The following is a 14,983-nucleotide window of genomic DNA, read 5'->3' as shown; positions in this document are numbered from 1 at the left end:
GTTGTAATAAGTTTTGGACTGTTTTCTCATCCTTCTATAATAGTAAAGAGTGTAAAGATTCCCTGTTGCCCCTATAAACTTGTCTGTAAAGAACGCGGCTGTGGCTGCGGCTGTGGCTGCGGCTGCGCTTTGCGCACGACGACAAAGTCAAGCAGTGTCGCGATGGCGGAGGCTGTCTGGCCTCATCAGCACGATGTGGACTCCGATAAAGTCAAAGTGTTTCCGAGAAGCACGATGTTTATGATGACGAGGAGGCCGATAATCAGATCATGACAGAAAAGGTGACTTTGGTTTGCTGATTGCAGCCAATGCAGTAAAAGTTCGCTGTGCAAAATGCATTGCAAAATAACTCTTGTGCTCTCTCTTCAAGGTTGGAGACTATTAGAAATTGTGGTGATGGATGTTGCGTATTTGAGGTGATGAGCCTTGTATTTGTATATGCACGTGTGAAGACCTAAAGGGCCTTGATCAAAGGGAAATTTGTATGGTGTGTGTCTGCTCAAAGGTTGATTGGTGATTTGAGGTAGATTGCTAGTTACATGAGATGAATGGTAGATTCCTATGGAGAGATTTGATGGAGTGAATTATGGAGAGAAAAGTGGGGGAATCATGGGAGATTGAGAGATTTGATGGAGTGAATTATGGAGAGAAAAGTGGATCTAAATGCTTCCATGAGGAGCTATAAATTGATGTAACTCCTTGCTCATTTGTGATTTGATTTTGCATTGAAATTCTATGCTCATGCCTTGAGATTATTTTGATTAAGTGGTAATGAGTTCTTGTATTTGCTTTGATCCTCCTTAAATCCAAGTTTTAACTTGGTATGTGTCGAAATTAGGATAAGGTTTTTGTTGTGTAGTTATTAGAAACAGAGAGTCTCTTTCATTGTAGAGATACGAAAGAAAGAGAGAGGGTATTGTTTACTCTCATCTCAGGCATTGATCGGGGCACTGAGCTTGATCAATTTACTCTCAGCAACATCTTTTTTTTGTGTGGCAGTATCTTCCTTATCTTGTTGGCAATGCAACCCAAGAAGCCCTAATGCCAAACAAAAGCAGCAAATTGCAGGGAGAAAAGCTTAAGAGAAGGCAAGATTGATTGGCTGGGCCTTCCCCTGTTGCGCATCTGCTGCGCGCCCCCCACCCCCCAATCCCCCTTGGTCCTTCCATCGCCTTCACCACCTCTTCCGCCTCCCCCAACCTCATCTCCTGTATCCCCCTTCCATCACGCTGTTGTTGCCACCGCCTTCCCCTTCCACTTCACCTCCCTCTTCAAACCTGATTTGCGGGCCCGACTGTGTCAACCAAACAATAGCACCAAAACAAATGTTCCCTCATGATCCTTCCAAAAAGGTGTGCTATTGCAATCCAAATCCTCTGTGCCTCTCTGCACTCCCGTAGGCAATGGTAGACTGTCTCTGAAGCTCCTGCACATCTTGGATTGTACAGAGGTAGGTTGCCTGCAGCAGGCACATGTGAAAGCATGAGGTGTGTGAGTTATTCCACATGAGAGGATTGTAATGCTTATGGGCTTTTTGTGTAGAAGGGGTTTCCCCTACTCTTGAAGGCAATCAATACAATCCATTCGTTTGTTCAAATTTCTCTTGTTTTGGGCATTCAAATCAGCTACAGGTAGTGCTGATTTCTGGCGATCCTGCTGGGGAAGGGTCCCTCTTTCCCTCGTCTCCTACCTAGGGTTAGGGTATCCATTGTTGTGCAGCACTAGAATTAGGGTTTTGTTGTTCTAGCTTGTCGTTTCTAGGTTAGGGCGTCTTATGTCTAGCATTTTGCTGCTGCTCAAGGGGTTCGTAATCAGCATGGAGAGATTTCTGCAGACGTTTTTGTTACTGCTCTAGGGTTTCGTTACCAGTGAGGAGGGCTTCTACAGGTTGCAGATACTTGTGATGTGGTGCTTCTTCAGCTATGGCCTGTCCTTCTTCAACTGCCCTGCACTTGTCCCCTTCTAGTCGCCTCCCCTCACCTGCGCTTCTCACTTCTCACCATCTCAGTACCTCCCTGCCCTGGTCACGGCCGCATTTCACAGTCCAGCTGCTGCCACGTTCCACTGGCCCCATCACATCCACTGTCCAGTCACCGGTGCCCATTCCACTGGTGGGCAGGCCAAGCCACACGGTCACTGCCAGCAGGCTTCAGCCTCCATCACGGGCCCCACTCTCACCTCACCACCGCCTGGTCTGCGCCTTATTCTCTGCTCTTGCTTGGGTCCATGGTGGAGCACTAGGCATGGAGGCCACTCTGTGCAAAGACGATGGCATGGCTTCTACCCGAGAAGGGTGCAGCAGCTGCAGCCAGAGTCGCAGCAGTAGCACATGGCGACCCCCTTGGCTCATCTCACTCGCCCATTATATTTGCCACATGGTATCCTTGAGACCTTTGCTTGGTAATTCACTAAAAGAACTCTCCTTTGAGGCCAATAGCTGCTCTGGAGAATGCATTAGCTGCATCTGATGCAGAGGGCAGCCAATGCTAATTGGCTGAGCTGGCTGCTTCCTTGGCACGTGGACTACATCACTGCTACTTCTATTTGGACTTCCTCAACACCCCTCTTTTGGACACAGGCATGTGCTTTCAGTCATAAATTGCATGCGGACATTCTTGTAAATTCTTATACTTGTATGTATATGGTTTTGATGGTTGTATGGTTGGACCTAATTCCAGAGTCAACAAACTTATGCTTGAGAAAGTTGTTGGAGCCACTGAGTGTGTGGTGCAGTAGGTTAGGAGCCAAGGGGGCGGAGGGTTAGACCCGCCCGTGGTGCAATAAGGAGAAGATGGCTTGGTAACCACGATTACTCAAGCATGACTCCACCTTCTCATATATTCGTGGTTGATAATGTTTATCTTTTGTATTGGATTTGTGGTAGTTTGGTGGTCATACACATGAATGGAAGCCATGCTTTTGTTTTTTATGCTTGTTCACCGGGATAGTGAACTCTTAAACCCGGGGCACCAAGTGCATGTGAAAGCACGAGGTGTGTGAGTTATCCCATATGAAGGGATAGTAATGCCTATGGGCTTTTGTATAAAAGGAGTTTTCTCTACTCTTGAAGGCAATCAATACAATCCATTTGTTTGTTCAAATTTATCTTGTTTTGGGCATTCAAATCAGCTACGCGAACAAGTTGGGCTAGTACCAAACGACCGATCTCTACTGGTCGATGGCAAGGCCACCATGTAGAGAAAGCCAAATAAAAGAGTAATCTTCATTTCCCTGTACGACTGCCACAACGTCTGCCAAAAAGCTCTCTGAATGTCAAGGGTGATGCCATAAGCCTCCCAATGTGGTCTAAGAGTAGGGACTCTGGCGATTTGTCCGAGAACCAAGTGTCTAGCATTCCGTACAGTGTAACTGAAGAAGGGCATGCTTTTCATGGGGTCAAAAGCATCCCTCCACTCCCACTCACTGGGGTCCTAGTGCACATATCTGATAGGACATCCATCATATCACCAAAGGTTCCAAGAGTCCGTGATCATCCCTTGAGAGGGATCAATATAGATGTGCTTCCCTCGCCTGCCCACCACTCTCACCGGCCAGACCACCGGACCCTCAATGATATCTTGCCCAAGACTTCTCTCCAAGAGCCATCTATCTTGAATGGAGTAAAAAATTGGTACATCGTCTTCACGCAAAGTGGGAAGGTATCCTTGTCCCTAAAAATACCCCAAACCATAAGTGATGAGGCCCTTCCACTAAGTTCCTTGTGATCTAGTGGTTAGGTATGACTACATTCATGTGCATAATCCATTGACTAGTGCTTCAAGTGTTGGGTGAAGCATTCTCTCATCCTCCGTGAGACTCATGAGCCTCTTCTAATCCAACTCTGAGGGGAGAAGAGTTGCCTCGGATATGCGTGGCTACTCCAAGAGGTCTACCATATTAATCCAAGATCAAGTCATTCCACACAATGGGCTTCCTGTAAGCTTCCTCAACTGGCCGCGGAGGAATATGAACCCATAAGCTCCTTATGCAAACCCATGCTTGCCGAAGAGATCTCACCAAGGGCGAAGAAGGTGGTTGGTGCTCTGCATCCGAGAAGATAAAACGTGGGCTGTAAATCCAATTATGTCCCCCAATCAGAGTGCACCTCATAATCTGCTTCTGCAGAAGAGAGTTCTTCCAAGGCTAACTGCCAAGAAGAAATCCTCTAACTACCAGCTTACAAAGTAAAGCCTTACATTGCACCTCCAAGTCAATGATATTCAATCCTCCCTCTTGCTTAGGCAAAATAATGGTATCGCAAGCCACTCTCGCCCTGTATAGTGCCATCTAATCCTTACCAAAGGAAGTTCCGAATAAGCTGACAAAGCTGACCAATGCATCAATAATGAAAAACCCAACACAATGTGACAAACCAAGCAGTCACCAGCAGCACTTGGTTAGCTGCCAAGGCTCTAGAGGTCAATCAAGCTTCATGCTACTCCAATGTTGAAGTTTGCAACTTTGCTTTTAAGCTGACTGTTGTGCAGGCGAGATGTCAATGCCAACCTAACGCCAAGATATCATCTGGCAATGCATCCTCTCTCAATCCAAGTAAACCCCACATCCAAACCCTAATCTGTCTCTGGAGAGTCACTAATCTAGAATCCCAGTGATTTGTGCCAATTGATGGTGGCCCCCGGTGCCAAACAAAACATCTCCAAGGCACTACAGAAAGCATAGAGGTATGCCTGTGAAGCCTCCAAAACATAGCAGTATCATTTGCCAACTCTAAGTCCAATAACTCTTCCTCTGTACGAAGAGGCAGCATGAGGCCTGAAACCCTGGGGTAACCCTGAGAAACCTGCTCATAGCCTCCACTACTACAGGATAAAGTAGTGGAGCTAAGGTGCATACCTGCCTCCGAGAACGGGAGATCTGAAAGCAAAGTGCTCACCATATCCCCCACAAGCCAAAACTATGTTGTGGGCCTCCCTATATGAAACCCCCACTAGGAAGAGGGAAACAACCGTGCTCTGATACCAATGAAACCGATCCCGTTAAGTGGGAAAGACTCCGTTGGACACCCACACGCTTAATAGCACAACTTTAAAACCACAAATTTGAAATGGACAACTTAATACAACTTGAAATTGAAATGAAATGAAATGGAAAGATGGACACCTGCACTGGGGCCGGAACGGGCCGACCCCCCCCTCAATATATGATATATTTATTGGGAGTATTTAATGAATACAATGCTCCATGGGTTCCAGCAGACGAACACTAGTGTGGTCCAATCTCTACGGTCCTGTGCTTTCACTGGACTCCGCAGAGAGCGCCTCACTGGTGTTCCGAGACCACGCACAAACAGGCGCTCTCGTACTAACGCCTGGCTCTCCCGATCTCAGCACCTTTGGACCGTGGTTCTCCAATAGAGCTTGGACAACCCGGCACCGAATGGGTGTGGCCGCAGCGGGAGTCGAGAATCCCTTATCAGACTTAACACAAAATACTTTATTTAAATCTGAAAATTCACTTACTTGTGGATTGCGAAGGAATTCCAATACCCATATGTGCAGCTACTTTGAGGGAAACACCGAGATGAGCCACTTGTAGACGGAAGACGCCACCTTTGGAAAGGAAGTACAACCTGAATAGCTGGAGTGTGGCCTGCTGGTGGTGGAACAACAGACGACTGCAGAGTGCAGCGTATTGGAGAAGTACGCCCACGGTCTACTGGTAATGATCACACAACTGGCTGCTATTGTATGCTGTTGAAGATGGCCCACGTTTGCTTGCAAAAGAACAAGGCAACGCAGCCAGTGGGTAAACGGCCGCCAGATAAAGGGTTTAGCCGCCTGTGGGAGGAAGGGCGCCTGGCTGCTGTACACAGGCGCCTGGCTGCAGCCTATGTAGGTATTCGCAGCCTATGGAGTGGCGGCCAATCGCTTGTAGAGGTGCAGCGTGGAAGATTCAGCAACCGCCTGGTAAAGTAAGCGCAGCCGTACAATAAAATATGGCAGCCGCCTTTGCGTAGGAAGAGCAGCCTGCAGGAGAAGATAGCGTGGAGTAAGCAGCCGCCTGTCAGCGAGCAAAACGCAGAAATAGTCGCCGGCTCTTGATCTTCGTGAGGATGGTGGAATCGGGGTGGTGGAGGCGCACACAAATAAATCGTGAATCCTCAAGGTGGTCGCCGGCTTCTTTTTATTAAGGTTGGGAAGAGGAGTTAAACGAAATGTGTTGGCTGGCTGTCCACGCTTGCATGTGGGCGGCCAGCTCTTTGTGAGTGTGGGTAGGTGACCATGCACCCACCCCCACACTCACTTAAGTGGGGCTCCCCACCTTGGCCCCTAAGTGGGTGCCCAAAGGGGGTGCCCACATTTAAGTGAATGTGAACACTAAACCTTATAAAATAAAAGGTTAGAATATGAAACATTAAAACAACATGTGCGACATACTTACCACCTGTTCACATGCACTAAAACTCGTCAGAATACAGAGCAGACTTCACGACTCACTGGCAGGCGTTCCCGCTCAGTAAGTAACACGTCAAGCAGGCAAACACACAAATACATGTCATGCGAAAACAGTTTCAAGCATGCAAATCATGTGTGCATGTGCAAATAGTAACATGGACATATCTCCCGTTCATGGAACAAGTACAAAATATCTGTCGGCACAAAACTGGCACGACATAAAAACATAAAAACCCGGTCTTTCTATGGAGTGACAATCCCATAGGTAAGACACAATTCCAGGCACGAGTCTCCCTATGGTGTGACAATCCCATAGGCAAAACACGGCACGAATACTGGCTCTTCCATGGCGTGACAGTCCCATGGGTCAAACACAGTCTAGGTCATACACGGGTGACACTGGTCTGGCTCCCGTCCATACGACACCATCCTGCTAACACACGGGTGGCACCAGTCTGGCTCCCGTCCATGTCAGCAAAATACTGGCCTCTTCACACGAGACACCGGACTGGCCTCAAGTGAACGAGACGCAAAAACTGGAGATGGACCAAATGGTCGGCCAATTGGTGACATCCCCCCGGGCTTCTAAAGAGTTGACCTCAATTGAAAAGCCTCAAGATATGCCTGCAAGAATTGCGGATAATCTGCAAAATAATCCTCAGTTACCCATTTGGCATCAATAGGCAAATAATTCTTAAACTTCACAAGGTATCTCCTGGAAAGCTTTCCTGCAGGTAGCTTTCTCTCCTTGTGAAAAACAATCTGTTCTGGCTGGAGGATTTTCTCAAGCTCTTCAATCTCTAGTGGATCTTCTGTGACAGGCTCATCAGGATCTGGCCCCACATATTTCCGAAATAGACTCACATGAAAAGCATTGTGAATCTTCCAATGACTAGGTAAAGCAAGCCTGTAGGATACTTCATTGATCTTCTGAATCACCTTGAAGGGTCCATAATAGCGAGGAGAAAGCTTAGGATATGATCCTTCTCGTCCTGGCCTCTTCCGAAGCCTAGCCTTCTCAAATTTCAACAAAACCCAATCACCTTCTTTGACTTCCATGTCCCTTCTATGCTTGTCAGCAGCCATTTTATGCGTATCCTGAGATCTTGCAATGGCTGTCCGCACCTGACCAAAGGCAACATCCAAGTCACGAACATATTCATCAGCTGCAAAAATCTCATCCTTAGTACGAAGGATGGGTGGCAAGACTACTCTGCCATAAATAATCTCAAACGGAGCCTTGCCCGTGGAAGCATGGATCGTATTGTTGTAGGCAAACTCAACAAGTGGAAGATACTTCTCCCATGCAGTCTTTTGATCTGCTAATACATAACACTTCAATAAATCCAACACGGCTGAATTTGTAGCTTCACTTTGGCCATCCGTTTGGGGATGATAAGCTGATGAAAACTCAAGCTTAGTACCCATATTATCAAATAAAGCCCTCCAAAATAGGCTTGTAGTCCTGGGATCTCTATCCCCAACAATGGATTTAGGCATACCATGATGCTTGAAAATATTAGCAAGAAAAAGCTTTACCATATGATCAGCTTTAATGGTTTTCTTGACGGGCAAGAAATGAGCTTGCTTGCTAAACCTGTCCACAATAGTCCAAATAGCATCATTCCCATGCTGGGATCTAGGCAAATCCATCGTGATACTTTCCCAAGGTTGCGAGGGAATAGGCAATGGCTGAAGCAAACCTGGAGGCTTTTGCCTGTCAAATTTCACCTTTTGGCAAGTAATACATGCACGCACATAAGCCTCAATGTCTTTACGCATGCTCGGCCAAAAGAAATACCTCTGAATCATGCGGGTAGTAGACATAATACCTCTATGACCAGCATAAGGTGGAGCGTGACATTCGTCCATAACCTTTGGACGCAAATCCTTTACCACACATAGGCAATCACGCACAAAAACCAAGTACGCTGAAAGACTCTTTTTCATTGCTTTATTAATTTGGATGTGTGATACAAGTGGGATGGAATCCCCTTCTTTGCCAGCATCAATAAAATGCATGCGGCCTTTATGCATAAAAGAAACCATATTGGACTTGTAGTCTTTGCGGGGCTCAAGCCTATGGTGCCACGGCTTGCCCAACAATACATCACATCCATTCAGTGGAGCAACTAAGAAATGCTCATTGTCAAGGTAGCCCTGGATATGGATGCGCAACTTTCCTATCAAAGGGGTAACCTGCACCTCTTTACTAATAAATGCAGCTTCGGCTTCAATCTGAGGTCCCATGTTTTCAACCTCAATACCCAATGCAACTGCCATTTGCATAGAGATGAAATTGTCAGTTGCACAGTCATCAAACATGAAGAGTGCGGGCTGATCCTTGATTTGCCCCCAAGCCTTGCAAACCATACGCTCTTTTGCATCATGACCTGTATTTCCTTGCACATCAGGAACTGCATGTACATTAGCTTTGGTGTGCTTGTCCTCGTGCTTTGATTTGCGATCTGGGCATTGTCGGAACATGTGGTCTTTGCTACCACAAGAAAAGCATTTTCCATCCTTGGCATATTGCTCTCTTTGCTCCGGGGTTAATCCGAATTTGTTCTTTCTTGGGTCCTGATCTTTAGATGTGTTATTTTCAACTTTACCACCCTTGTAAGGCTCCCGGAAGTTCTTTTTAGGTGGCTGTCCACCCTTTTGCTAATTTGGGACAGCCTTGTCCTTCCCCTTGGAAGCTCCTTGATCCTGCTTAATCTTGAGCACCAATTGCTCCGTGGCAAGAGCAGAAGCTGTGAGCTGTTGCAACGTATGTTTCGGATGCAATTCAATACCCGATCCAGAACGAAACTTCCTCTTTCTTTCATCTTCAGTGATTTGCATGAAGGGAGTCACTTCCAGCAACACTTTCCAGAATTTGTTAACATACTGTTGCACACTTTCATTATCTCTTTGTTCCAGCCTGTCCCACTTTTGAGTGAGAGTTTGCTCTGCATTGGGTGGCAAGAACTGAGCATAAAATCTATCCTTGAATTCCTTCCAAGTGGAGATGGGATCCTTGGTGATCTTTTCAGTGATCCACCAATGAGTAGCAGTCCCTTTCAAAAACATGCTAGCATGGCGCACCTTTGACTTTTCTGTGAAGCCCTAATCGCTAAAAGCAATGTCGAACTGTGCCACAAATGCTAACACCTTAGAAGCATCATGTTCACCATTAAAAGCATCAAATTTAACAGATTTGTTACCTGCTTTGAATTCCTTGAGCTTCCTGGCATGAGGCTCATGGTCTTCTCTTTTTCTTTTCCCCTTATCCAACGGGGTAGCCCTGTCTGCATGGGCTCCATGGGCCGTCATAGAAGCTTCATGGGGCACGGTGGCATGTGCTCCACGAACTCAAAACTCAGATGCATGTGACTTACCTGCATATGGCATGGTCTCACCATGAGCCAACTCAGAAGGCAAAATTTTTCTGGAAGTAGACCTGTCACCATGAGATACATGTCTTGCATGCATGTGACTTTCATGCCCTCCATGAGCACTGGCATACATATATCTATCAGGCTTTGTGCCTTGTGGAGAGGATGCATGTCAAGAGGTGACAGTCACCTCTTCCTTTTGCATAAAAGATTTCAGCCTTTGAGATGCGGGATCTCCATGCTTCAAACGAGGTGGATTTCTGAATTTCAGCTCTCCGTCATCCCCCTCTTTGATATCACCTTTGCGAAGGAGATAGGCAAGTGCCAACTCCCTTGGTTTCTTGCCCACTTCACGAGCCATTGATTCAAAAGTTACATCTACCATAGCATAAGCCTTTGCAGATGGGGATCTTCATGCAAAAACTTTAACTCTTGCTCTTGAGCCTGCAAAAGTTTTCTCATATGTTCCATTTCAGCCCTCATAGCATCAGGCTCTTGTTCAAGCATAACTGTCTTTCCTGGAGACAGTTGACCCTTTGATTCACTATCAATAACCCTTTCAAGGGGCTTGTGTCTACCTCGCAGGGCATTAGATCCACGAGAGGCACTAGATGGACCCCTCGAATTTGGCACTTCCAAAGGGTTGCCTTGGCTGTCCATTGTGTTTTAAGTTTGCTAAAAGCAGGATGTCCAGTACACAGGTTCGTTTCCCCACTAGGAAGAGGGAAACAACCATGCTCTGATACCAATGAAACCGATCCCGTCAAGTGGGAAAGACTCCGTTGGACACCCACACGCTTAATAGCACAACTTTAAAACCACAAATTTGAAATGGACAACTTAATACAACTTGAAATTGAAATGGAAAGATGGACACCAGCACTGGGGCCGGAACGGGCCGACCCCCCCCTCAATATATGATATATTTATTGGGAGTATTTAATGAATACAATGCTCCATGGGTTCCAAGAACCAGATGATGTCCATGTACATATGAAAATAGTACCAAACAAATAGGCTCGAAGTCGAATTTCGATATAGATGCTCGAAGCAGAACGACCACTAGTGTGGTCCAATCTCTACGGTCCTGTGCTTTCACTGGACTCCACAGAGAGCGCCTCACTGGTGTTCCGAGACCACGCACAATACACTCACTTAAGTGGGGCTCCCCACCTTGGCCCCTAAGTGGGTGCCCAAAGGGGGTGCCCACATTTAAGTGAATGTGAACACTAAACCTTATAAAATAAAAGGTTAGAATATGAAACATTAAAACAACATGTGCGACATACTTACCACCTGTTCACATGCACTAAAACTCGTCAGAATACAGAGCAGACTTCACGACTCACTGGCAGGCGTCCCCGCTCAGTAAGTAACACGTCAAGCAGGCAAACACACAAATACATGTCATGCGAAAACAGTTTCAAGCATGCAAATCATGTGTGCATGTGCAAATAGTAACATGGACATATCTCCCGTTCATGGAACAAGTACAAAATATCTGTCGGCACAAAACTGGCACGACATAAAAACATAAAAACCTGGTCTTTCTATGGAGTGACAATCCCATAGGTAAGACACAGTTCCAGGCACGAGTCTCCCTATGGTGTGACAGTCCCATAGGCAAAACACGGCACGAATACTGGCTCTTCCATGGCGTGACAGTCCCATGGGTCGAACACAGTCCAGGTCATACATGGGTGGCACTGGTCTGGCTCCCGTCCATACGACACCATCCTGCTAACACACGGGTGGCACCAGTCTGGCTCCCGTCCATGTCAGCAAAATACTGGCCTCTTCACACGAGACACCGGACTGGCCTCAAGTGAACGAGACGCAAAAACTGGAGATGGACCAAATGGTCGGCCAATTGGTGACACTATACATGCAAGAGACCCCTTTTATCCACTCCTTGCAAAAACCCATCCTAGAATGAAAAGATGTTATCAAAAATACTCCTTCTTTGGACGAAGCCATTCTGTGTATCATGAATAGCTCTCTGAAGAACAGGCTAAAGCCTCATACTCACTACCTTCGCTAAGATTTTGTAAGGAGATCCAAGCAGAGTTATGGGCCTCCACTATCTAATATTGGTCTTGTCCCCACCTTTCAGGACAAGGTGGATAAGACCCAAGGGGCATCATACGAGTACACCACATCTCCTGCACAGAGTAGTAGTAACATCATCACCAATGTAATCCCAAAGCTGCAAAAAGAAAGATGGAGAGAGACCATCATCCCTTGGCATTTTCCTATGCAAAGCATGAGAATCTAGGATGTGAACACGAGGTACTATCTTTTGCCTCCCAAGTTCCATGATGCACAAGACAACCGGGTAGTAATCTGATTTGGTAGTACCAGGCAAGATGGCAATAGAGTCTCCTCTATCCAAGCCCCAGTCATCCACATAAAATCTATCCAACCGTGCAAAAATGCATCCATCCCCGCTTCTACGGTTATGCCATGAGTAAGATAAAGAATTAGGCTTCCTCAGGAAATCATCCTCTATCTAACAATCCTTGCCATAGGAGGGTGTGAATCTCTCGCAGGAGGAGGCTCTCTCCAAGGTGTGTTCTACCTTCACAGCCAACCTTTTTGTCCAATGGCTGCTCATCCATGTTGAAGTCTCCTCCAACAATCCAATGATCAGCCTGGGGCAGCAGTTCTGTGATGGTGTCCCAGAGGGCTCTCTCTGTCACCATTTGGTCCATCTCCATTTCTGGAGCCACTTCTATGGGACTGTCACTCCATAGAGCGGCCAGATTTGTGCCATGTTCACATGGGGCCAGGCCAATGTCCCATGTGAAAGGGCCAGTTTTATGGTGTCACATGGATGACAGTGCCATCCGTGTGCGACCAATGCTGCGTCACATGGACGGGAACTAGTTTCGTGCCACCCGTGTGTGATTTGTTTTGTGCTGTATGGACGGGAGCCTGTTGGTGCCACCCGTGTATGGCCAGGATGGTGTCTTACCTATGGGATTGTCACTCCATATCTGTCGTGCCAGTTTTGTGCCCAACAGGAACCTCTTGTATAAGTTTCATGAAAGGGAGATTTCGTCCATTATTTGTGCACATGCATTTATGCCTGCATGCATAAATTTGTTTTTCCATGACTTATTTGCGTGTCTGCCTGCTATGTCGTGCCAGTACACTGGACGAGGACACCCCCAGTGTACCGTGGATGTGCTGTTTGCTGATGAGTTGGTGTGGCATGTGAACAAGTGGTAAGTATTACTCTTTTTGGCCTTTTCAAATAAATCCCTTAAGTAATGTCAACCTTAATAATTATAAGGTTGGGTGTTCACACACATTTAAACATTGGCTGCACATTTGCTCTAATGTGGGTGCCCAACATTATTAATAACATTTATAGTTAGTATTGCATGAAGTAATTCTTCTTCCCCCACACGTGGATGGTTAGTGGGAGGGTGGTAGATGTAAACTATACCCGCCTCTGTCCAGCACCTTGTACCCGACTGCATCTGCTACCCAACTGTACCGACTGATGTACTCGCTGTTGGGGTACCCAATTGTACCTGCAGTTGTACCAACTGTTGTGCAGCATTTACTGTTGCCAGGACGTGCCTACAATTTGGGAGTGCAATAAAAAGGGGATGAGCTTCTCTCCTGAGAATTAAATTTGAATATTTGTCAGCAGAAACAACACATCCATAGGTCCACCTGTAATGGCATGGTGGAGCTGATCCTTAACAAGGTGCTTCCTACTACACATGGGAAGCCTCCCTGGACCCTGCACATTCCATGGGATAATCCTCATAGTAAAGAGGAGGTTTTGATTCTAGACCTAAGCAACCACTTGGCCTGAGTCTGACCCACCTCCCATAATGTTGTAGAAGGGGCTAATCCTTGGAGCAAAGTCCAATGTCAACATGGTCACTCTGTTCTAGACTCTTCAGTCTCTGCATACGTGCACAATGCATGGGTCTCCTGGTGCACATCGTGCAAGGCCTCATAAGATGGCAATGTGTACTGGCCGCCCCAGCGTGTGTTGGGATTCTGAGCACGGTGGCAATGTCAGAGAGTTTATCATCTTGGTTTTGGTATGTTATTTGTGTAGCATTCTTATTATTTCTTCCCAATTACCCAGAAGTTCCGAGGCTGCTTATTTTTCATTTTTTATTTTAGTTCTTTGATGGCTTGGGAGGGTTGATGTTGTGTTAAGGATTGGGTTTTTGCTCAAGAAGATTGATGTATGTATTTAAAGGATGGTTCATTATGGAAACTGAGTTCATGCACATGTTTTGCAGGAAAGTTTTGGCCTTCTTTGCAGGAGCTGCCAACTCACCAGTGCGAGCAGCAGTAGTCAAGGCATGGTCTCGTGATCGAGACATCTTAGTGTACTCTAAGCGCCTCTCAACTCCTTATTCACAAGCACTACTTACAAGCAAGTTCTGCCTTCATGTTAAAGGCTATGAGGTGAATACTGCAAGGATAGCAGATGCAGTGTATTTTGGGTGCGTACCCGTCATTCTAGCAAACCACTATGACCTTCCTTTTGCAAACATCTTGGATTGGGATCAGTTCTCCTTAGTAGTGGAAACCTCAGACATTCCACTTCTCAAGAACATTTTGGAAGGAGTCTCTCCGAGTCGGTATGAGAAGTTGCAAAAGAATGTCATGACGGTCAGAAAGCATTATCAGTGGAACTCTCCACCACGTGAATATGATGCTTTTTATATGGTCATGTATGAATTATGGTCAAGAAGACATGTTTTGAAACCCTTGTTTTAGGCCAAAACTATAATTCTTTCTTTTTTGTTTGTGGCAAACATCCCCCGCACGCCCCCCTCGGAGTGCCTGTACAGAAAGGAAGTTGAAGGTTTTTTCACTTCCATTTCCTTGTAATACATTTTTCTAAAGAAGTTTAGTCTTAACTTTCAAATTGAGAACTGAGTTCACGAGTTGTTCTACTTCATGGGCATCGGTCATAGACAGGAGTGGCCAGCATAATGGGCATTATTAATTAACACCTGTAGCCAGTGACCTTGAAGTCTGGTGTCTTCAGTGTGAATAGGATCAGGTGGAAACATCCAGAGAAACAGCTGCATGTGCTGAATTGATATTGCTGGTTGCACAATTCCGGTCACTTGCCCAATGGTTGGGGGACGGGACAGGTAATGTGGGCATTACTCCCACATGCTCTCCTTCGAGAGCTGCAGCCAGGGT

At 46.3% G+C, this 14,983-nt stretch overlaps 1 protein-coding gene across 1 annotated transcript; it reads left to right on the top strand.

The window, feature by feature from the left end:
* The first annotated feature begins 618 nt into the window (after positions 1 to 618).
* LOC147602958 (putative glycosyltransferase At5g03795) lies at positions 619 to 14,691 on the top strand. The gene is made up of 2 exons (XM_086797367.1): positions 619 to 1,352; positions 14,065 to 14,691. The coding sequence occupies exons 1-2, from the start codon at positions 1,336 to 1,338 to the stop codon at positions 14,546 to 14,548; spliced, it is 501 nt and encodes a 166-aa protein (XP_086653493.1). The 5' UTR covers positions 619 to 1,335; the 3' UTR covers positions 14,549 to 14,691.
* The last annotated feature ends 292 nt before the right edge of the window (positions 14,692 to 14,983 follow it).

Source organism: Cibotium barometz, chromosome 65 (genome assembly GCF_041138505.1).
Source record: "Cibotium barometz isolate CiBa-2024 chromosome 65, ASM4113850v1, whole genome shotgun sequence".
In the NCBI taxonomy this organism is placed as follows: domain Eukaryota; kingdom Viridiplantae; phylum Streptophyta; class Polypodiopsida; order Cyatheales; family Cibotiaceae; genus Cibotium; species Cibotium barometz.
The sequence above is the reverse complement of the archived record's forward strand: the minus strand, read 5'-3'. Positions and strand labels throughout refer to the sequence as shown.